This window comes from Monodon monoceros, unplaced genomic scaffold (assembly GCF_005190385.1).
Source record: "Monodon monoceros isolate NGI ecotype Baffin Bay Population unplaced genomic scaffold, NGI_Narwhal_1 Super_Scaffold_18, whole genome shotgun sequence".
Taxonomy (NCBI): domain Eukaryota; kingdom Metazoa; phylum Chordata; class Mammalia; order Artiodactyla; family Monodontidae; genus Monodon; species Monodon monoceros.
In genome coordinates, this window is record NW_021703774.1 from 149,290,814 (window position 1) to 149,315,713 (window position 24,900).

Below are 24,900 nucleotides of genomic sequence, written 5' to 3' on the forward strand. Positions count from 1 at the left end.
TATCTCTCAAGTTCCCTAGTTATTTCTTAGTCTAATTCCTGTCATCAGAATTAGTTAATATTTGGCCATTCTAAATATTATAAAGCCAACCAGGGACTGGAGGGAAGAGAACTGCCTGACTTGGACAGGGAGCCGAGGACTAGATTCAAGGTCCTCTTCTGCCATTTATTCATTATGTGATCTCAGGCAGATGACTCTCTCACCCACTTTCCCATTCGTTTCTCCTTCTGTAAAACAAGGGAGGTAAGATTTGATGACCAATTTTGTTTCTACCTCTGAAATTCTACCACTTAACCAGAAATAACAGCATACTGTGAGAAACTGGCCCCATTCTCTCAAAACCCAGGATGTGTGATTTCTAAAACAAATATCTTCTTACATACTGGTTATTTGTTTAATCACGTAAGTGGGCCAGATAGCCCTACAGATTTACATAACAACAGTCTGATCCTTTGTTCCCTTGTTAAATAAAATTAATGAGGATAAAATATATAAGAAGAAATCTATTAATGAGCTCCATAATTTATCCATCAAGATATCTGGATTTGAATAATGCACCGAAGTACCTAAAAGAGTAATGTTATACATAAGGTAATGGTTCAGAAGTAAAGCAGGAAATACAAAATATTTGTTACTGCAAGCAATTTTAATACAAAAGTGTGTCTTGTTTTTAAACAGTTCATTGGTAGAGCTTCAGTTTCTGCCTCAATTAAAATCAATTGAGATAATCACACAGCAACGTGGTCGGAGCTGAAGAGGAACAGCAGCTAAAAACCAGGAGCCCCAGACAGCCCCTCTTCGTGATCACTTGGGCAGCTAACTTTATTACGCACAAAAGAAAAGACGGAAGAAGCAAACGGGACTTCTTAACAAGTGTGCTGGTGAACTCCTTTAAAGGACGAGCGAGTGTTTTATGTCCACATTTTCAGAATAGGCTTGTGGAATTCATTCCTCAGTTTGTGGGAAGTTGATCGACCATTTTAAATAAATAGCAAAAAATGCAGATACACAAATCTGTAATTCATGATGCCACCAAGGAGTCTCCCCTTGCCGACGGCCTGGGTCCCGGTGAGCACAGGAGTTATTGGTGGCTGGGCTGGACAGGAAGTTATAAACCAGGACTCTTAAAAACCCCGATGTTCTCACGTTTTCTGAACAGTTATATTTACCCCTGAATTCTAGCAGCTATTTGTCCTTTAAACACCTAGTACTGAAACAGTATTCAAAGACAGTATTGCAATGAACTCCTTTTGCTGTATCATGTGCAAACATTACCTAGATGAGGTTCCCTCTCTTCAGCTAAAATTACACAATATTAAAAACAATGGAAAAAGCAGTCAGAAGTGCCCTCCCCTCAGTTCTTGCTAATTGAGGTGGCCATGATTTACAAAAAAGAGTTCCTTAAACACTGAAGGATTCTTATTTTTTTTTTTAATATAATTTATCTTGCTGAGACAGCAAGTCAAGTTTATAAAGAAGATGCATTTAGGAATAATCCTAAAAGATAAAGCAGGTTTACAACCCTGCACCGCACAGAAACCCTATTTAGAGGCTTTTTAAAATTTTAATACACATTTGCATCTTGATCTTTTCGCTTATTTTTCTCAAATATTTCATTTCTGGGCCCCATCCATTACAGGGTTACCAGGAGGCAAATTTTATCTACATAAATATTCACATGAAAATAGTAACTTACAAAAAGAAAAAAAATAAGGCAGCTTCATAACACAATTATTCTTTTACACTTTTAACAATATAACTTCTCCCATTCAGAATAAATATACACCCAATGTGTGGAGCAGGATTCAAAGTGGACAGAGGCTTGGGGGTGCTTGTGCAGTGTTACCGCTTGGGACCCGGAGTCCTGGGGGAGGCAGTGGTGGTCTTCTTAGACATGGTGGGGATTTTGGAAGGCTTGTTTAGCCCTCTCCTCGAGCTGCCCTGGCCCCCTGCGGCACTGCTCTCTGAAGTGTCTGAACAAGCAGACTGCGTCTCTAAAAGGTCAAAGTCAGAGGCATCGCTTCCTCGCCGGCTGCTGGCCCGACTCCCGGCCCGACTCCCGGCCCGACTCCCAGGGCGACTGGCTGACTTTTTAGGGTCTGGAATTTAAGAATAAAGCCACAGACTTTAATAGAGACAGCATTGGAGGGGGCGGGGAGCTGGGGGGTGGGGAAACAAGTTACCAGAGGCCGGGGTTCTTTTTTTTTATTTTAAAAAAATTTTTATTAGAGTATAGCTGATTTACAGTGTTGTGTTAATTTCTGCTGTACAGCATCTCCTATTACTTATTAATTTTTTTAAACAGCTTTATTGGAGTATAATTGCTTTACAATGTTGTGTTAGTTTCGGCTGTATAACAAAGTGAATCAGCTATACGTGTACATATATCCCCATATCTCCTCCCTCTTGCATCTCCCTCCCACCCTCCCTAACCCACCCCTCTAGGTGGTCACAAGAGGCCAGGGTTCTGATCCTAATACCACCTGATATGCTGTGTGACCTTGGGCAAACCACAGCCTTTCTGAACCCCGGTCCTCTCACCTACACAGAAGTTGCTGAAACCCTTTCTGGGTTTGTGCTTCTACTTGAGAAGCATCCTGAGAATTAGAAACCAGCTTCTATCAGCAGCACTGTTAGCTCACACGCCCCATGGTGGAGTCGAGCAGGGCTGTCCCATGGCCTCGGCACAGAGGAGAGAGCCTGCTAGTTGCATGGGCAGACTGAGAATGGGGGCGAAGGGATGGCAAACAGAGAGCAGGAAATGGAAGCCAAATCCCTAGGCTCCCAAAAGGAACATCAACAGATGAGCAGATGTAATCTTTCCCTGACTTCCTCAGCTCCCCGGCAGCGATAATAAATATGGGGTGTCGGAAAAATTACTAGCAAACTGCCAGGTCCCATACTGGACGGGCTTCTGAGGAAGGCCCCGCTGCAGGAGGCCCTTTTCTCCTTCTACTTTCAAATACTGTCATGTCTGATCAAGAACAGGTGGTCTGGCTTTGGCTGTGAGAGCATCTGCTCTCAGAAGGCAAGGTTCGAGCTACTTGTACTGACAGGAGAAGAAGTCAAGGTCGGCAGGATATCTGCAGGGCTGTCTTTCAGCATCACACCTCAGTGCTACTCTCATTATTTGCTCCTTGGGGAGCAGTGAAGCATTGCTGAGAGGCTGCTGTTTCCAAATTCCTAGCCTGGCCACTCCCCTCACCCTCATCCTGATGCAGAAGTGCTGGGGCAGGTACTTACCTGCCCGATTGGTTTTGGCACCTGTGGAGGCTGGGGAAGAACTATTGCTAGTATCGCCAGCAAGCGATGTTCGACTCGAATGAAAAGTTGGTGTTGGTCGTTTCAACTTGCTGCCTGTTGATGGAATAATCTTAAAAAAATAAAAATAAAAAGGTCATATTTACTTGGTGTAATCTTTGGTAGAAATTCCACTTTCAAAGGTCTACTTAAGCCCTCCTTATGTCTAATCAATTGAAAAGCCAATTAAAAGTCCAGGAAAACAAAGATTTATTTTGAAAGTGTCCTAGGTCATGTATTTTGAGGATTCCCAAAATAAAGGTTTCATGTCCCAATTAAAAGTTTTAAAATGTCTTCCAATACCTTTTATCTTACCGACAAATTTCTACTAAAAAAAAAAGATCCTCAAATGGTAAGATTATAGTAGTTATAACAAACAGAAACATGGTAAATGAGTAAAGGAAAAAAAATCCAAATACTCCCAAGTATCAGAGTTTTGGGGTTAGAAATGTGACATATGAGTTCTAACCCCAAATATTTAACATGGAGATCCAAAATATTACTCCAATCCCTACTAGATAGATGCAGTAACTTCAGTCAAGTAAAGATCTATTTTCGCACTGGCAGAATGCAGATTAAATTACTTGACTTGATCGAATAAGTGATTAGGAGAAGCACACATGAGTGGGGCTGTGATATCAGGAACAAAGCTCTGAACAAGGGGCCAGAAGAACTGAGCTTGGGTCTGGGCTCTTGGCTTATCTAAATTGGCATCTGTGCCTTCACTTCTCCCAGTGGAAACCAGAGAAGGGTCCTGCCTCTGAGACCTCATTCCTACCACACTCCCTCTCGTTCAGTCCACCGCTGCAACTGGCCTCTTGGCTGTTCCTCCTGTAACAGCCCAGGAAAGTTCCCTGTTTGTTGCCTGAATCTCTTGTATTAAAGCAGAAACTCCACAAAAGCAGGGACTTTGTTTTGTTCCCTGTCACACCCTTGGCACCTAATACCACGTCTGGCACAGACGAGGGGCTCAATAAAAACTTGTTGAGTGAATAAGTCATGTGTGGAAGCACTTCCTAAACTGGAGAAGAGCTGGATAGATGTACATAATCATTACTGCTGCTGATAGGAGCTCCATTTCCCATTTGAGTGTATTTTTTTTTAAAGATTTAATTTGGAGAAAGAATATTTTAAATGTTTTAAGTATCACTCATGCCACAGCATGCTATTCCAATTTTTCTTTGAAATCAATCATGTAAATTGTTTTCCAGGACTTTTAAGATGTTTATACAAAGAGAAGAGTAAAGCAACCCATTGCATGGTGTTTCTTATATCTTCAATTTATAAAGAAAGAGCAAAAGCGACAGAGAGGGATTAACATTCCAGCACAAACCCTCCTGGCCCACACAGGAGGAAGAGCACCAGTTTCAGAAGCTACTGCTGCTGGGAAGACGTGGCGCCAGAGATGCCGGGCTGGGCGTCCGCGTCAGGACACAGCCTGCAGAACACCAGTGGGTAAGGAAAGATGAAACCTCGAAATGAAATGAAACCATAGGTAAAACCTTAAGATGAAACAAAAATGCTGATCCATCAGAATCCTATGAGAATTGGCACTTCATAATTAAAACATTAAAAATTTTAGAACTTTTGAGACTTTCATGAAACTGGAGCCATTTAAGGAGAAGAAAAGCAGGATAAGCAGGTTGAGTTGTGGGGTTTTAGTGTCAGTGGGTCCCCAGATCATGTTCTAAGCCAGATGTATTTCTGAATTGGAGTTTTAGCTTGGAGTGGGATGAATCCCAAAGCAGCAAGTCCATTCATGGGCATTGGCTTCTTGTGCCTCCTGCGTTTACTGGCTGAAGCTTTACACGACTAAAGGCAACGCTACCTTTTGCGGCACAAGAACCCAATGTTTCCCAGCAGGAGCTAGAATGCAAATTGTAGTGCTATCACACAAGCCTCTAGTCCACATTTTATTTCTGAAACACTGCTCTTCCAACAGTACTTGGGCATTTTAATGACTGTACTTGAACATGCTTAATTGCTGGCATATGTATTCAAATCAAGGCTATAGAAACCCAAGTGCCTAGGCCAAGGAATTCGAAGCTAAAACCCGAGCCTCAGAGCAGTGTTCACTGATACTGTGTTTGGCTGAAGGAGACGGCACCCACACCCGGACCACTGTGGCGATACCACCATCCCGGGGATATGGCTCGGGTGGGGGGCGGGGGCACCAGCCACTCTTCTGTCCTAAGCAAAGATAGAACACTGTTGAACATGCACCGTCGTTGAATTTCAAGTGTTCGTAACTCGTCTGTGTCAGATATGACGTTTGGAGGCTCCAAGAGGCCTGATTATAAACAATATCAATCAACAAATCACCACAAATGACCATTGTTTCTCACCCTGAACAGATATCATTCTAAAGACTGTTAGGAAGTTGTTAAACAATCCAGTCTTAGGCATCTCTTATTTATCTCCAATTTTGGTGAATCCGAGTTAGAAACCCCTGAAAAACACTGGACGAGATGAATCAGCTGTGAGAGCAAGCACCACAGAGATGGAAAAGAGCACGGACTCGTGTCAGGAAGAAGAGCTGGTCAAGTCCTCGGCATGAGCGAGGGCCTGGTCTTGACTGTGTCCTTAGCAAAGCCATACTCTACCTCGGGGCTGGGCAGCTGGAGGTCAGGATAGTGGCTGTCCCTGACAGGGGTGCCAGCTTTACTGTTTACCAACCAGGGTTTGTCATAACAGCGAGAGAACTGAAGTGGAGTCTGTGAAACGGAAATCCAAAGGGAAGGACGGGAATAATTGAAAATAGAACAGAAAGGGAGCAAATTGGGAACATAAAAAAAAAATAAATAGAAGACACTAAATTTTAAAGAAATAGAAGACAAAATAAAATGCGCATCAGACTAACGGGATGAAAGGGACCAGGCAGAAAGGCAACAGCATTCTTCATCCATCACCCGTCGTAACAACAAACTTCTCTGTTAGCTCCAGCAGCACAGACAGTGCCTGGATTTTCAAGATTAGTAACTGGATGGGCTCAAACTCAAAATGGGAATATGTGGAAAGGAGCGCTTTGGACTTAACAACCCGAGTTCCTATTTAATAATGTCCTCTTCAGTCATGTTAAAGGTCCGGATCTGTGTACCACTAGGGCCTGGCCAGCCTGGTCTGCATGTCTTCAAGTGCCTCTCCTCACTGGGGTCTTTCAGAGGCTACACTGAACAATGGACATCCGCAAAGCTGGGAGCGGGGAAGGAGGTCACACTGCAGGTTGTACGTACCTTGGTGCCACTGGCTGGGGTGGCTGGAGAAGACGGCATGGACGTACAGCTGTGGTTACTCTGACTAGCACTTGAGCTGGAGCGGGTAGGGGAGGCTGCCCGGGAAGATGGTTTGGACCTTCGGCCCCGTGATCGGAAAGGGGTCATTCCCTGGGATGCCCCCTCAGGTAGGATGAATTTCTCCCTAAGTTCGATGTTAGTTCTACCTCGTGCTAAAAAGGGAATAAACACACACATACAATAACAGTTAACCTTGAAAAAAATATATCTTTGATGGTCATACAGATGCTTGGCCCCACGATAGCAGTTATATAATTTATAGGTTTAGTACCATCTGTGGATTCTTTTAGAATAGGGATAAACTCATGATTTATCAGCCTTGTCATGATTCTTACCCACAGCAGACACACTAATAAGCCCCTTGGTTTCCTGTAATAAAGAAGTCTTTGTGTACAAAGCACCATCCCATGCTGTGGTCACGATCTTGCCTTGCCACTGTCCCCTGGGGTCAAGAGAAAGCAGATGAAGCAGTTCACAAACCTCTGAGGTTAAATCAAAACCCCTCTTTTCTCTCTCATAGTACATGTGTACTTTTTGCTCAACTGTTGCAGGATACACGGTAATGAAATAGTAGAGAAAAACAGATCATTGAAATTGACGTCACCTAGACTCTTCTATTTGAATTCAGTCGATAATATTATTAAAGAAAGGGGTCCAGGAACTCAGGACAGTAAAAAGATCTGGACTGAATCATTAAGAAGTAAACATGTGGGAGGAGAGAGAGAGATCAAGACCATGCACAAAACTTGCCAGTGAGAAACCGTTAAGTCAAAAGCTGAAAGCAATGAGAAGCTGAAGGCACACCTGCAGTGGGAGAGGAACATCCAGCTGGAGAGTCTGGAAACACCACTGAAGGCCAACAGTGCTGTCCTGGGGCTTCCTGGAGCCATCAGACCAGAACCCAAAATCTGGATTCGGTCAGAAGATACCAAGTACAGCCAACACAAACATTAAATGTGAAAGACGTTATGAATTTAGAAGAAATAATTCCTCTGGAATGTGTTCTTAGATTATTCCTCACTGAAAGGTGCTATTCTGCAATCACCTTCTGTCTGCTCATTCATCCCCAAGCTGCTCACTTTTTAGGATGTACTAGATAGATCTAAACAAACAGGACTGCTGGTAAAGCCTGGGAAAAGGGAACCATTAGAAACAAAGTATTTGTCTTTCTTTCCTCTCTTAGATTTTTTTACTTTGGCCAGAAACTACAAGTTTAGAAAATTTCAGGTAATTGTGCCTACCCTCTCCTGCCCAACTCCACATGTCCTCAAGAAATTTGAGGAATCTTGGTAGAATCGGATTTTAAATCAGGTTGCATGAGTGTCCAAGGAGAGAGGTTCTAAATTCCTAAATCAAATCAAAATTCTTTTCAATATACTCAGTTGACGTAACATATCAAAGTATGAGGTTAAAAGGACTAACTTGCATTATCAAAACCCCTGAATTACAGTCCAGGCTCTGCCCCCAACTGGGATCCTTCCCGCTCTGGGCCTCCGTTTCCTCAGGCTCGCTAGAGGTGATCAATCAGGCTCACTGATGTCCAAGAGTCCTTCTTGTCTAGACGGTCTAGGATTTTTGGTCCCTGGAATGCTAAGCTGTCTCCTCCCTTCTTAGGCTCCAACAGAACATGCCCTTCAAGGTTCATTCCTTGGCCCTCTGTTCCCTACTCTAACCAACCAGGTTACTCATCCATTTTCCAAACTCCAGCACTTTCCTCAGTGTCCAGTTCTCAAAGGGAATTTCCTTCAGCGCTAACCTGGGTACTTCAGTGAGATTCCACATCGCTAAACACTTATTTATCTTATGTTTGCTAAAGGGCCAAGCACAAGGGTGGACACACAGCAAGCACTGAGTTAACAGGGACAAATGGAAATCATTACTCAGCTGAGGACTTGGACCCCAGAAGAACTGTTTATGGCCCTAAGCCATAAAGAACTTCAGACATGTGGTTTAAACCTAGTAGAGATTTAACAGTTCACTGAGCCCACCCTCCCAGAAAACAACACAGTGACACAAGAGGAAGACTCTGAAATGGCATCGCAGATGAGGGCAATGACATCTTAAGTGTAACGATAATAACATGTTCCCCATGCACTGTACAGTTTACAGAGTGTGATCACGTGTAATACTGCACTTGACTGTTATCAGCGACCAGTCAGCATCCCCGTGTCACAAAGGAACTGAAGCATTCAGAGGCTGAGGTCAAGGAACGCTGTGGCAGAACTGGGACCAGAACCAAGGTCTTCCACCTGAGCTGCCTTCTGCCCGGCCCAGCTCCTTGCATTCATCTATGCTAGCTCATCCCACTCCGCCTTCCTTCCCCACCACACTACTGTAACCACTGGCAAAGGTTACGGACAACTTCTGCCTTAGGGGGATGCTTTTAGATTGCAGAAAGGTTGAGATCTACAGAAAAGTACAAAGAATAAAAATTGCTTAATCTTAGGGGACAGCACTATTAAAACGTTGGTGTCTTTATTCCTTTGCACAACGGTGTGTGTATATGTGTGTGTATATATAAAAGATACAAAAATATCAGAAACATTCCTCCATGCCTGAGGAATAACTTGCATAACTTCAGCTAGCTGCAAAGTATTGTTTCATCATATCGACATAATTTATTTCACCAACCTTGTATTTTGTTCACAATTTTTAAAACACTGTACACAACGCTGTGACAAACTACTTGTAAAAAGTTTTTGTGCCCACCCATGATGACTTCCTTAGAATAAATTTCTACAAGTGGATCTGCTGGGGAGAAAGGATGCACACTTAAGGTTTTTGATACTTGTCAACTGACCTACAAAATTTTATACCAATGTACACTCTCAAAAATAATGTATGAATATATTCAATTTACTTCACTCCGGCCAATGCTCTCTGTATTGAGAGAGAGAGAGTGTGTGTACACATATGTGTCAGGTAAAAACCCTGATAATTTGACAGGTAAAAACACTTCTCTGCTGTTGTCATTTGCACTCGGGGGAGTTACTATTTTGTTCTTGAAACACTCTCCTCCCTCGGCTTCCAGGGCCCCCGCTCTCCTGCCTCTCCCCCTTCTCCCGACTACTCCATCCCACCCACTTCTTAAACGCCGATGTTCCCCTGGTTCCATCCACAGTCCTGTTCTCCCTCTTAGACTTTTGACCTGGTGATGAGTTCATGCATCTGAGACTTTAGCACCATCATACGGTCCTGCCTAACTCTCAAATACATCCCCAGCATAGACCTCTCCTGGATGCCAGAGCCTTACACCCAACTGATTAGACACGACTGAAGCCTGAAACCTGGTTGTTGACGTAGGTCCCTCCCTCCTGATGGCAGTTCAGTCTACTACTGATTCCACCTTCTAATGCCTCTTGAATCCCTGAGCCCTCCCTGTACCTCTTACAGTTACGTGGTTCACGGAGTATCTCCTCCACCCTGGACCACTGTAACAGGCTTCCAAATGGTCTCCTTGTTTCTCATCTTAACGTCATCCCTCCCTCACTCCTCATTCCCCACACTGAATTTCTAAATAAAAACCTGATCTCTCTAAACAGCTCCAAATCTTTCCATGGTCTTTCACTGCTTACAGCAGAATTTCCCAAACTGAGGTTTTTGAGGGGTTTCCTATGAAGAGGAGTTTCGTAAACACTGGATTCTACATTTCTCTCCCTAATGCAATCAATCAGCATTTTATAAGCTCTGAGAAGTCCTGCAGCAAAGAAACCTGTTTAGTTTTAACTCGGTGTCTTCCAAACGCATTTGACCATGATTTTTTTGGTTTTTTGAAGATCACATTTTGGGGTCCAGACCCCAAAGACAGCCATTTCAAGTTCAGTTTTTCAACCACCAGCGAGACCACCATTTTCTAAGAGACTGACCACCGATGTTGGCTGGAACAGGCTTGTTAGTTAAAATTCAGTTCTATTGTTTAATGGGGAGAGTTTCGGTGTAACAAGATGAAGAGCTTTGTGGATGGGTGACTGTGATGGTAGCACAACAGTGTGAATGTATGTAATGCTACTGACCTGTACACTTAAACATGGTTAGGACGGTAAGTTTTTATGTTACGTGTATTTTACCGTAATAATAAAAAAATCAGTTCTAAGACAAATTGTGTCTTTTAAATCTTCATAAAGTTTTTCTAGATTTTCAGTAAAATTTGGGGAATTAATTTGTCTAATGCTCAGAAACATTCACGGAACCCTAGGGTAAATGTGCACCTATTCGTTAGGCAGGGACGTTGTTTTACCTCCATCCAAACATCATGATTTCCTTTGCCATGGCTCAATTCAGAAAGTGAAATCTCCAATTCTGGCAGTACCAGGAACCTACCTAGTTGAATACTTTTACCTTTTACACTTGGCTAAAGCAACGTGCAGTCTGAGACAACTTTCATCTTCTTAAACAACTGTGTAAAAGGCAGATAACACGATTGTGCAACACTGGTATTATAACCCCGTCATACATTTGGGTACTGTCCTCAGAATAACATTCTCTATGGTGCAGAGAGCCAAGGAAATGCAACCCAAATGAATAAAAAAAAAAATCCACCCCAAGTGGTGCTTCTGTAAGCCACAGTAATCCTCACAGAACCCTAGGTAGCTTCAAGGAACTTTTCTCTTTGTGATGTTCATGCCCTTCTAAGTCATGTATTACATCCACCTGGGCCTTTAAGTGTTCCCCTCGTAGCACAATTTTTTATGTGCTCAGATGTAGCTCACCCTGTCCCTCACTAGTATTATGAGGGATTACGATATCTAAGGATTATGATATCTAAGACTGCTGGGAGTTCTTGACCCTGTAGTCAATGGAATTGGGATGAGGGCATTCCTGGAAAGGCACAGGGGAAAGCCTTACCTTGTTTGCTCCAAGGGATGCTGAAAAAGGCTACTATGTTCCATAGAAAATAGCTCCTAGATGGCCCTCCCAAATCTCCTTGGGGTTCCAATGTCTAGCTAACAAGATAAGGAAAAAGCAAGCAGTGTTCTCCTTGGCCAGCAGCACAATGTTATCGTAAAGAGAGCAAGTACAGCAGGCAGCAAACAGGCAGTCAGAGATTCCAAAATGTCACATGCAGTATCTCTTTTGTTTAGTTCAATCACACACAGCATGAAAAATAAAACCTTATTAATAGACTTGGAAAGGAATAATGTTGTTTTACTGAGTTAAGGTTAAAAAGATATATATATATATATAGCTCCTCATTTAAAACAATCAGAGGGTACTTTTATATCAAAGAAATTGGTTTGCAATATAATTAAGTTCTAAAACTAATTTAAACCCGCTCTAGTTTTTATCAGAATAGGTGTTTGTAAGACTAACTACTTTATAAAAAGGAAATCCTAATGAAAATTATGAAAACTCTGGTTTATTGGAGTAAATGCAGAATGAGTTAAGAGGAACTAATTCATGAGCGTATCTGAATTCACTGAGAACCTTTAGCTTCAAATGCTTCAGATTCTGACTATAAATCACTTCCAAAGAAGTGACATAACAGTATTGTAAACATTTCTGCTCAGTTTATAAGTAAGCCTTACTAACTTAATTATGTAGTTGGAACCAGTAAAACACATATAAAAAAGGGTGGTGGTGGGTATGTTAGCATCTGAGACACAGCATGAAGGTCAGGAGCCAGACTGTGTTGGATGTGAATCCTGTCTCCGCCATTAGCTGCCTCTCCTCGGGCAAGTTATGTAACTTTCCTATGCTTCAATTTCCTATTCTATAAAATGGAGATAATAATAGTAGCTACACCTCCTAGAGGTGTAAATGTGTTATTATTATTTGTAAGGTCTTATAATAAACAGTGTGTGGTATATAAAGCTGTAAGTATTTGTTAAATAAACAGAAACTCAGAACAAATTCCACGGGTACTGTCTCAACAGGCATATTTTGTTTTGTCAACTTATAATAGTTAGAAAAGCTATGGTTTGGCTATTTCAAAGCATTCATAAAGGCAGCAGATACCACAGAGCCAAGAGATGCTACAGTTTAAAAAGCAAAGCCATTCTCAACGGGCTGGGATGTGGGTAAGAGGGACAAAGCTTAAAAGCCAACCTATGGGAGACTGACTGGAAATCGAAGAGCTGGAATCAGAGCGCTTTATTTTACTCCCAGGATGGTGAACTAGAATAAAAAATATATAAACACAAAGAAACAGAGCAGGAAACGCAGAAACTGGTCAAGAAAGACAAACTGGCAGACAGTGGGGGAGTCTCCTGTGTGCCCACATGCAGCTTGGCTAACAGGAGGAAGGAAAGGAGCAGTTGAACGGGATGTAGCAATTGGAATCTGATCATCCCCTGCTTGCTGCGGCCCTCACACGCCCCTCGCCGCAGATGCCATCACTCACATTGAGTTGACTGTTATCTTTGGCCTTTGGGCTAAAAGAGTAGACTATTCTCTTTGGCCTTTGGGCCTTTTTAGGTTGAAGCAGACTGAGACCCCATGGACTTACTCAGGTGACCATATGCCTCACAATGCAGTGCCCAGGCTCACTGCTAGGTGTTCTCTATTCCTCTCCCTGGTTAAGGGAGCTCCCAGCCCTCCCCTGCCTAGGAGGGGCCCGATACCCTCTCTGAGTTTCAGACACAGGAATGACAGGCAAAGTCATCTGCAGCACTAACAGGGAACCGACAGGGCTTTATAGGGCTTCTTTCTAGGCTGGGGTTAATTTAACCCCTCACACAGAAACATTTGATGACACCAATAAATTCCCAATTCTCGTTAGTGTGTCCCTGGAAACCCGTCTCCCCTGACAGCATCAAACCCTCCTGCTCTCTCTCCCTGGTCTGCCCTGCACCCGAGTCCCAATCTGTGCTAGTGGGATGACACCTGGCAGCTTAACAACAGAATCAACAAACAGACCCCACCACCAACACCCTGTGGAAGCATGAAAGATCAGCGGCGAGGGCGTAGCTAACAAGGAACACGAGCTCAGAACGGCTTCTTACCTCGGCAGGGGTCATTTTTCACTAGGAATTCATCCAGGGCCATCCATCCTCCCCCAACGCGGACCATCACTGTGCTGCGCAGGATGCGGACCAGCCGCAGCTGCTGGGAGTCCCCAAACTGCAGGGCCGAGGGGAAACGGTGAGCGAGGGCGCCCAAGAGCAGGGCTAGACTTTCTTTCCTAAGCAGACTGTATTCAGATAGAATGACAATTTCACAGTTTGGGGGCAATTTTAGTTCTCACTATTTTGCATTTTTTACAAAAAACTTAAAATATGGAAAAGCTAAAGGTCATTATCTTGACGTACTTTCTGTTCGGATAAAGTTAACTGTTGATGGTTGCGACCTTGCTCCAGAGGGGAGGAAGGAGGACAGACAAGGAGTTAGCTCACTTTGCTTCTTTTAAAGATCCTGCCCAAATTTAAATCCAATGATACAATTCTTTGTTAAGCTAGCTTGTTTCCGTAAAAGAAAAGGTAGCTCTAAGGTGGATGTCAGCTTCCGAATACAGTGTGCTCAAAAGTTAAATGGAGAACAGCAAATCATACTTCAAGTCTCAAGGAAAACCTTGCAAAGCATCATCATTATTACAAGCTTAGAAAGAAATTTGATTTTCCACATCATTTTCAGAAATAAACCCCTAAGTATTCTCTAATTGTGTTGTCACCAGCAGAAAATTTTCTTCAGCTGAACAAATGATTAGTGTTTACACTAAAATTTAGTTGAAGAAATTAAAATTTGTATCTACCATGCTGATTGTAAGTAGTTTTCAACAATCATTTTGGGATGTTAAAACAAGCATGATTTTCTGATATTTATTTTTCCTTTTTTTCTTGCCAAATATTCCTACTTCCCAGCCCTATCAACATCTGGAGTTTCCCACTGCATAAATTATCCTCTTCCCAAAATAAAAGTTAAGAGGTAACAAAAGAGAATCATGCTGAGATCTCAAAACAAAAATCAAACATATGGTTGGAGAAATGGAATTCCTAAAATTGTTTAATTTAAGGAGAATGTTGAGGGGGGTAATTTAATCACTTAATTAGGATTTTCAAAGTTATAAAGGAGAACCATAACTTTGAAAGAAGGCACAAAAATTAAAAATGCCAGAAAGGATGTTTAAGAAGGACCCGTAACCAACCCCCCTCAAAATTAATATTTCTGTGGTAACTCTCTGTATTACTTTGCACTGATTCAAGCTCACTGTTTACACAGGCAAGGTGATTGAAAAAAATATCATCCCCCACCCAAGCCCTTTTCTTTGAAAATAAAAATGGTCCTACATCTTTCATCTCATGCAGGTTTTAGGTTTTCATACAAAGTGACTGCAGCCACAGCATGGTGTAGTGTAAAGAGCACTGAAGTCGGGACCCAGAAACATGAGGGAATAAAGGTCCTGTCCCGGGAAGGAAGCTGCCCTCAGACACTGGCCCCACGCGTGGGAACGGGGAGGCCCCTTGGGAGGAACTGAGGATTCCACCAGACCCAGGGGCAGTGCCGGCCCGAGTCACTGTTTGGGGTCCTCTCTGGATAAGTGAGGGGAAGAAGGAAATAAGGGCCTATGTGTCCTCCAGAGGGAATCAGGAAGGAACCCCAAGCTGTACTTTATTCTTACATTACTGTGCCCTGTAATTTATTTGTCAACCTTTAGAATTAACTCCACTGATTTCATTCTTGTTTCCCCCTTAATTTCTTACTAAAGCTCTCTCTGAAAGATTCTAACTTGCTTTTACTGAGCTATAGGGAAAAGGAGGTTTGACCCAAGCCGGGGGCCAAAGTGTCTGGGGGAGGCCAGAGAGATGAATGTGGAAGGAGTTATAGCAGCTCTAAAAACAGGGATCTGCAGAAATCTGGCAGAGAGGGGTTGCCAGTGAGGCAAAAACCTCCTAACAGTCTTAGAGGCAACAACAGTAAGCTCTGTTTCCTTCTCTGCGTCACTGCTCTAACATCTGCTGTGTGACTGTTGGCACAGTGGTCCTTAAGGCCTCAGGTGCCTCGTGTATAAAGTGAAACTTCATAATTCTGTTCCAAACATTGGAACTAACCCTCTGACCCTCTGCTGGTCAGTGGAGTAGAGGACGACATCGGTGCCACTTCAAAGGGGCCCCTGGTACCCACATGCAGTCATTAGCAAACAGGTACAACCTTTAGGTACTACTTGGCACTCTTATGCAATGACTTATTTAAAGCCAGTTTGACTGTTCTTGTCTTTAGTTTCTTTCCATCCTTCGTTCTTCCCACTGGCCCAGAATGTTACTGTAGTTGGTGGTTAAAGCAGTGCCTGGAACTTTGAGTGAAGACTTCAAATCAACTATTAGTGTTTCTGATTTCATATCACAAGACAAATTTTACCCATGCAACTTCCTTCCACTTTAAGACATAGGACCCCAGAGCCCTCAAAAAGATCTAAAAGGTTAGAGTTACCAAGTGGAGTCAAAAGCATTCAATCTTTGCAAGTCTAATTTGATCCCATTAGATTATGCTGGCTGGCCATAATCGGCAAACGTCAGGCTACAAGCCAAGTATGAGTTCCACACTCCTTCTCACATCCCTTATGATTATAAAATGTAACGTAAGCACAGGTAACTAAAATTTTAGTAAGGTATTTAAACACAGTATCTTAAATACCCTAAGACTTTTCTGACTTAGTGTGCATTATAAAATTTGTGTTAACGGTCAAAAGACTTGGGTGTAAATCAGAACTGTGCTGTCTGGTATTCTGACAAGACTGGGCTCTTTTTTAGAAGTGGGATGGATTGATACCATGGCTTTAACTTCCCCAGAACCATACTACTTTTAACTCAGCCCACCAAAATATCGTCTTCAGCCAATCTAATTTTAAATGGAAAATTATATATACTTATATCCTTTTGCTTCTGAGACAGCTTTACAATACTAGCCCTGCTATCAGTTTCTCCACTTGGTAAGACTACCAGACATGACCCAGGCATGCTTCAGATTACGTCCTCTCCCCACAGCAAAGAACAGGCAGCATTAGCCACACAGACCATTTCCACCAAAAAGAACGTTTGCAAGGCACACTGTACCTGATTGCCGAGGAAGAACTACAGACAGTTAAGAGTAAAGGATGGAGGAAAAGGAAGAAAAAAAAAAAAAAGAGAGAAAAGAACGTTTTGTCAAATTAACACTAAGGAATGAAAATCACGTAATCATATTACCAGTTCCAAGCAGAACAACACATACTGACCATATTCTTTGTTAACTCATTTCTCTCACAGGTAATTAAAAAAAAAAGAAAGAAAACCATTATAAGATTGCTTGGAGCCTTATTAACTCAAAACCCTGGGCTGGATCCAAGGCAGAGTCACCCAACACTCCACTCCCTGGCTCAGAGCAGCACGGTGTGGCTCTGCTGGACCTTGAAGACAGTTGTGACGTGCTAATGGAACCTCATTTTCCTGTATCTAACTGGGTGCACGTAACTGTGCTATCTGGCCATCTAAATCCTCTTTGACAATCCTAGATCTTCTTTAGGACTGTAGAGAACCCTGACAAACTGCTGGATACATTTTAGGGGTCCTGTCATAGATCCCTTCTGTGCCCCACCCTGGTCCCCAAAGAAGCTAAGACACAGCACAGTTCACTCAGTTATGGCCTCGCTCGGCACAGCTTTCCAGGGAAGACTACTGAGCAGGCTGAGCGTCCTGTGGGGCCTGGACAGAGCTTCTCCAGCCCTTTCTGAGCCTGCGAGCCACTTGGGCTCACAATGACCAGCTCTCTGGGGGCAATGGTCAGTCATTAGATAATTGTTTCCTTATCTTATGATAAAGGTGCCTCCATTTCCTCAAAGACCTGTTTGGCAGTGAAGAGAGGGCTCTGAAATGTCTCCTATGTTGGATCCCATACAAGCTACTGCTGGCTAGATACGGCACTATTTTCCAGATGCAACTATGTGCGGCACTAAAGCTCAGCCCACAGGACACCTGATAATTGGCACCTACAGAGGTGAGGGCCAGAGACTGATCGCATTGCAAGTCTCCACTGGCTTTGGTACTCCAAGCATCGGTAACGGGAAGGTGGGATCAGCCATCTGCTGTGTGTCAGGCTGCTTTCACCTGTAAGGGCCACACAGCAGGAATGACCACCACAAAGGACTGGTTTTCTCTTTCTTACCCGGTATTTATTCTCTCCAATCTGCTCCACCTGAAACCTTTTTGCACATTTACACTGAGCCACTTGTCTTGTGACCTATTGGTTGTGAACAACAGAAAAAGAGAAAAGTGTGAAGGGTAAAGCAAGACCTCCTCTGCAGAGAAACAAAGATTTTTATACGTCATCAGAGAAGCTCTTCATTATATATTTTTTAGGCACCTCAGGCTTTTGACACATGTGTTCATCTTCTATTGTGAGTCTCACTAACTGGGATACTCAGACGCTGAGTATGAAAGAAATTCCCCAGTAATGATACAACAACACATTCTTCCATCCTGCTTCAAAATTTCCTCAAATGTGCTAATACGCACACATCAATATTAACTGACTAATAAAGCAAACTATGAGCTGATTTAAATTTCAACCTTGGAGCCCAAATTCCCTGGAAGTCAGTCCTGGGGTGCTCCAAGCCACTCTCCCAAGACCAGGCCCACTGCCTCTCCCATCCCAGGATGTGCTACCAATGAATTCACACTTTTTGGTGTGATACAATTTTCAGTGTGATACAGTTCTTAATTAGGCAGAAAGTCTGGTGGGTACACATCATCTTAAACATTACTTTTATGTTTCACCCCTTAAATGCTACACATGAAGACGCTCTCCTGCATCCCGAGGTAGGATCTCAGGAATGAGAGATGAGTCTGTTCTAAGCAACATGGTGCCCTGGAGAGGTTCTCTGCAAGCTGCAGAGCACCACACAGAGGTGACTCACTTAGGTAACAATTCATTGACACTGAGCTACAGCTCAAGAGTCAGACATCCACTGGGGCAACACCATCCAAAAGGGGATCCCCAAAAAGAACTCCAGATAATCACCTCCCAACAGACACGCTAAAGGGCTGATACGGCAATTACACCCAACCAAATTCAGGACAGTAGTAACCTATGGTCAAAAATGTACTCCAAATACAACTCTTTCCTGTACCTCATCTTCAATTTTATCTGCATCAGTTGTTGGTCGATAAGCATCCTTGTTGGGATGGAGAGCAGCCACGAATTCATAGTAATCAATGTAGCCATCCCCATCGCGGTCAAAAATGTCAGCAACAGCAGTCATCTCTAACTTGGTAGTAGGGAACTCTGGAGAAAATTAATCACATTTTGGAACGTTAACTAAGAGGGCTTACTTGGTTGGTTGGTGGTTATATAAATACTTCTTTAAAAAAAAAAATCTGTCTTGATTTTTTTCCTAGAAAACAGTACATAGTCCTTTTAGAAAACTTAGAAAATATAAAATATTATAAAGAAGATAAAAATCACCAAAAAAAAAATTACACAGAGCATACTCAGGTTTTTGGCATTTTTGCTTATAGACTCATCTACCCCCCTCCCCAATGCAATTTAAAACCAGAGGCCTACCAACAAACTTCAGAATTTACTTATCCACTCCACTGTTGTTGGATATATAGATTATTTCAGGAGAGCGACAATTTGGAATTAATAGGATAAAGTTTTTCTACATTTAGATTACTGCCTTGGGTTCTTGACAACTGCTTTCCAGAGTGTGAATGTTTACAATAGCCAGAGTGACTTATTAAAACGTAAACTGGACTATACTGTCTCTCAGATGGAAACCTCTGCTGGCTGCCCACTGACTTTAGAATAAGATCTGATCCGTTCATGATGGCCAACAAAGCCCCGCAGTAATGGCTGTTTCCTACCTTTCCAACTTCACATCTTACCATCTCTAAGGTCATGACACTCCAGCCGTGTTAACCTTTCCATTCCTAGAACATGCCAACTTCATTCCCATCTCAGCACTTTATATCTGCTGTGGCTCTGCCTCTATCTCTCCCCTGAAATCTTGACATGGCTGGAACCTTATCATCACCCAGGTCTCAGCTCAAATATTACCTCCAGACAGGCCTTCCTGGGCCACCCATGTGAAGTAACACAGCTGTGAGATGTGCTCTGTGATCTTGGCAAGTCACTTACAACTTTATGCCTTATTCCTTCTGCTGAAAATAAATGCGATCATACATTTTGTAAGCTGTTATGCAGATGCCAGAAACTGACATCATGAGGGACGTGATATACGACATGATAAATATAATTAATTAGCACTGCTGTATGTTACATATGAAAGTTGTTGAGAGTAAATCCAAAGGGTTATCATCACAAGGAAAACAAATCTTTTTCTATTTCTTTAATTTTGTACCTATGAGATGATGGATATTCACTAAACTTACTGTGATAATTAGTTCATAGTCTGTAAATCAAATCATTATGCTGTACATCTTAAACTTATACAGTGCTGTATGCTACTTATATCTCAATAAAACCGGAAGGAATAAAAATTTAATCTGATTTAATCTGAGAAACTGATATTGTAAAAAACTTACTTTAAAAAACATTTTACAGGCGTATCTCATGTTACTGTGCTTCGCTTTACTGCACTTCACAGATATTCTCCCTCCCCCTTTTAAAACAAATTGAAGGTCTGTGGCAACCCTGTGTCAAGCAAGTCTGTTGGCACCATTTTTCCAACAGCATTTGCTCACTTCACGTCTCTGTGTCACAGTTTGGTAATTCCTGCAATATTTCAAGCTTTTTCATTATTATTATATTTGTTATGGTGATCTGTGATCAATGATCTTTGATGTTACTATTGCCAAAAGGATTATGACTTGCTGAAGGCTCAGCCGATGGTCAGGATTTTTTAGCAATAAAGTATTTTTAAATTAAGGTATGTACGTCGTTTTTTAAGATATAACACTACTACATACTTAACAGACTACAGTATAGTATAAACAACAGTTTTATATGCACTGGGAAACAATATTTGCTCTATTACGGTGGTCTAGAACCAAACCTGCAACATCTCCAAGGTCTGCCTGTACTTAGAACCTTGTTATTCACAAGAGTTAGCTTCTTTTCTATACCTCGAATGTGTTTTGCTTGCCATAATGTGTCAAACAAGACCTGCATTTTTTATTCCTAGCAAAATGATGGAGGTTCTTCCCTCCATCAAAACAATAGACCAATTTTAGTAAGCAGGTACATTACTTCTTCCCTAAGACTACAGCTTTAACTTGAGAAAGACTGTTTAGCCAGAATATAGCCTGCTTCTACAAAGTAGGTGCAAGGAATTATGACGGGACTCACTGGATGCTAGAATGCCATCGATAAACTCCTGACGTGTTATCTTCCCATCCTGGTCCTTGTCAATTCGCCGGAAGAAATCCATCACCCGAGACTTTTTGTGATTCATCCAACGCATATACTTTTTCCTCCAAACATCAAAGTCAAAGTTGGCAAATTCCTTCAACTAGACAGAAATCAGAGGTGTCAACAAGACCTACTGTTTGGCCTTCAAACCTGCCCAGAGCATACGAAAACTTTCAGACATCCAGCAAAGCCATGCAGGCCTTTCAGGGGGGACCAACAATGATATCTGTGTATTGCATCTTTTGGGAACGCACACTCTGGCTCCTTCACTTAAAGCCATGATTATTTACACAAGCTGTGGTAAAACGGAGCAGCGAGAGAAACGGTAACTGAACAACCACCATGGAAAATACGGAGCACGCAGAACAAGAATGGGTGGAGCCAGCCTTGCTTTCCCTTGGCACTTTTTCAAAAGATCATCCCCTTAGATGTAAGAGAATGGATTCTATCCCAGAAAAGACGTCCTTAGCACTCCTCACTTATGTGATTTTGAAAGGAACTATAATCACACAGAGGCCTATGTTTTCGAGGCTCAGCCCCCCTCCCCACTGGTCTTCTGAGATAATTTGAGTTCCGGTTGGAAGCATCAAGAATCCAGTCCTGCACCCAAGCACATTTCTTTGGGATGGCAGCAGAGGGAGTGAACTGTCCTTCTGACTCCCATTTTAAATATTTGGCCCTGGTAGATGGCAGCAGGTCTATGCAGTGGGCAGAATGATGCTGAGCTACTTGGACTATGTCAGTGACACAGACTCAGAATGACTTCAACAGTGCAGCGGTTTTCCCCCTGGTCTTTCAAACTCCAAAGTTGGAAGGAATGGGGAAAAAAGAAAAAGCCAAAACCAAATATGCTTAAAACTCAACCGGATCTACAGAAATAACAACAAAAAACACAGAACACTCACTTCTGGGCATAGCTGCTTTGATATGCACAAATAAAAAAATGTAAAAGATATTAGAAATTTGTTTTAGAAACTAGGAAGTGAAGTACTATATTTTTTAGATTGGTTAATGATACTTCAAAATAGATTAGCTTTTCATAATCTACTGAAGAAAAATACTGATAGAATGACAGGACGATAAAAAAATTACTCGTTTCAGAAATGGGTAGCTTATATCTACACAAAAGGCTCAGTAATGGTCATTTTTGTGAGAAGCTCCACACTTGGCGGTAACCTTGCAAAGTTATGCCCCTGATCCTCAACCAAGGCCAGGTGCCGAGGAGGGTCGCGTCACAGGCTGGACCCTCCTGGACTGGCTGGCTGCCTGCCTGCTTTCCACCACCAGTGCTACGGCCTATCTGTTGTTGGTTTCCTCACATGTGTCTGTCCTCCCAGGGGGCCTGGAGGACAGAGTCCTGGCCTACACTGCTCGGTTCCTCCTTCTGCATAAGGGAGTCAAGGCACACAGGTGATGTTCAGAGGGCCTCAGAAGGGCTGTGTTTTGATAAAAGTCACCTCCCTCCAGGGAAGGCTGCTTGGCGGGGCCTCACCTCCTCCAGCCTGTCCAAGGCGTCGTTCAGCTTCCGCTGCCGCTCCAGTGCCAGAAGCCACACCTGCTGCCAGCGGGCAGAGAGCTGGTTGATCCGCGGGTTTTTTGCTTCAGATTGTGAAAGGATTGGCATGGGAGGAGGTGTGGGCTGACTCAAAGACTTTCCTGAAAGGAAAAATAATCATGAGATTAGAAGAGCTGGTTTAGTCAGTTCACAAAGAGAAACTGCCATCTGTGTGAACCTAGAAGATCTTCATAATGACGTCTGGTCAGTAACCGAGAAAAGGAAGTCGAGACCTGGCTACACTTAGACATGGAAGCACACTGACTTAAAAGCTATCGGTGCTCTTCCCCAGTCAACAGGTACCTGTCTCATACCTTCAATCAATTCTGTCCTACCTTAGCGAACTGAGGAAATGTCAGTGGTTCTACAGGAGCAGATTTATTTTATGATGAAATTAGCGCAACAGTCAGCGCTGATGACCAAAACATGGAAAGGTCACTGCAAAATAATCTGCTTCACCACTCCAAATTTCTACCAATTCAAAAAACTGGAGTCTAGTTATTGTTTATCAGTGTAAGAAAAGTGAGTTTCAAAAAAGCTTTTTGTTCAAATCCAATATGGTTTTTGAAAATGGAAAAGAAATTTCTGCTGGGCACTTGGGAAGCACTCATCAGTGAGCAGGAAGGAAGCATCCTGCACAACAGGCGGCCACGTACTGCTGCCACCGCGGGACTTCTCCATGAAAGGCGCATGGGCTGGCTCTATGATCTTCCTTTTGTACGTCTTGGTGACCCGGTCCACGTCAGGCTGTTTGCGAGTCATCTCCTCCATAAATGTCTGTTAAACACAAACAACAAGGAAAAGGGTTGAGAGTTTTCCTGGACTAAGATGGAATTAGGCAACTTCTTACTAACAAGGGCCAAGCCTGTGACAGATGGAGCAACTGCAAATGCCTTCGTACATGGCTGCACTCCTTTCAAGAAACATGACTGTGGCCTTGAGTGAGGCACTTCATCAGGTTCTGGAGACCTGAAGGAATAAGACATGGCTCTGACTTCCAGGAGCTCACAGTTGAGTGAGGAAACCAGGCAGTCAGAGCAATGAGTGGCACCCAGGGCTCCGAAAGAAGGCCTAGGACAGGCACCCACAGCCCGAGGTGGGGAGGAAGGCTGCCCGGAGGCTGGTGCCTGAGCTGTGTGCTGCGGGATGAAGAATGAGCCAAAGGGGGGGCAGGGCAGTCCCACGGAAGCCTGACAGTGGAGCGAGCCAGAACCCTGCTGATCACTGGCTGAGGATACAATCAGAGGAGAGGCAAGAGGGACAGCTGGAGAGGTAGGCAGGAGAAGGGTCCAGAAAGGCCTTGTGTCAGGCTAAGGGACTGGGGTTTTATTCTGAGAGCAATGTGTGTGTGTGTGTGGGGGGGGCACGGGGGGGGGGTGTTTACGGGTGGGTGGGCAACTGAAGGATTCCGATCTAGAGAAGAGGCACAATCAGATCTCTGTTTTAGAGCTATCATTCTGGCCTCAGTGTAAGAGGGAGGATGGAAAGGGGGGAGGCAGGCAAGTTGGGAAGCCATTGCAGTAATTGAGGCAAAACACAGTGAGGGCCTGAGCCGGGGCAGGAGAGAAGGAGCCAAGAAGTATTTTGAAAGTAGGACAGGTAAGACCTGATGACTGGCTAAATGTAGGGGGTAAAGAAAAAGGGGTCACTCCTGTGTTGGGTGACTGGGTGGATGAGGAGAGAGGAGGCAGGTGCGGAAGGGAGGGGTGGGGTCAGGGCCAGGAAGCAGGGATGAAATGGAGTTTTAGAGCTGCCTCTAGCTTCCTGCATGCTGCAGACAAGCCAGGAGATGTGGAAGCCCTGGGTGTACAGGTGCTGGCTGAAGGTGTCAGGCCAGATACAACCTCAGGTATGAGAAGAGGGTCAAGAATGGAACTTCGGGGAACAACGTTAACAAGTGGATAGAGGAAGAGGAACCAGCTAAGAAGACTGAGAAAGAGTTGTCAGAGAGATGGGGGGACACAAGAGGGGGGGAGCTTAAAGGCACAAGGAATGAGAGGTGATAACAGAAGGGAGAGGGACTGGCCCTGATGGAAGAAGATAATCTCACTCAGGAGAGAAGGGGTCAATGTAGGTAAACTTGATGGGAAGTACAGGGAGTCCTCGCTGGCCAGGCTAATTACATATGCTAAAAAGACCTTATGTCCACAGTATAACTAGGCAAGATCCATGCTTGCATTTGGTGTAAATTATCATAGTTAAAAACCAAATTTGTCTCCTAACTGAGTTTTCCTCTGTTCAGTTTAGTTTGATGTGTTGTCTGGCCCATCTCTGAGTACATGCAAGACGTCTTTCTGAATCCAGGTGTAATGGGATAGGTCCCAAGTAATGGGACCTTGGCACAGAGGCAAGTCAATAGGAACAGGATGTGGCAGGCAGATTTCTAAGCCAGGCCCCAAGACTCCTGACATACATGTCCTGTGTACTCTCCCCCTCAAGTGTGGGCAACACCTGTGGAAAGCGTGGGCAGCC

At 43.3% G+C, this 24,900-nt stretch overlaps 1 protein-coding gene across 18 annotated transcripts in view; it reads right to left on the minus strand.

The window, feature by feature from the left end:
* Window positions 1–380: 380 nt before the first annotated feature.
* Window positions 381–24,900, minus strand: part of MACF1 (microtubule actin crosslinking factor 1) — a 342,346-nt gene continuing 317,826 nt past the window's right edge. For 7 of the 18 annotated variants that reach the window (XM_029231100.1, XM_029231105.1, XM_029231107.1 and 4 more), the window contains exons 90-100: window positions 23,085–23,205; window positions 22,366–22,529; window positions 20,811–20,973; window positions 18,631–18,785; window positions 17,667–17,741; window positions 16,580–16,597; window positions 13,535–13,652; window positions 6,534–6,745; window positions 5,904–6,014; window positions 3,244–3,373; window positions 1,843–2,099 (exon numbers count right to left, since the gene is read on the minus strand). In XM_029231100.1, coding sequence (XP_029086933.1) covers window positions 1,843–2,099; window positions 3,244–3,373; window positions 5,904–6,014; window positions 6,534–6,745; window positions 13,535–13,652; window positions 16,580–16,597; window positions 17,667–17,741; window positions 18,631–18,785; window positions 20,811–20,973; window positions 22,366–22,529; window positions 23,085–23,205 — 1,524 coding nt within the window. Of the gene's footprint in view, window positions 2,100–3,243; window positions 3,374–5,903; window positions 6,015–6,533; window positions 6,746–13,534; window positions 13,653–16,579; window positions 16,598–17,666; window positions 17,742–18,630; window positions 18,786–20,810; window positions 20,974–22,365; window positions 22,530–23,084; window positions 23,206–24,900 lie in introns of all 18 variants that reach the window. The other 11 variants (XM_029231103.1, XM_029231097.1, XM_029231099.1 and 8 more) reach the window with 7 other exon arrangements.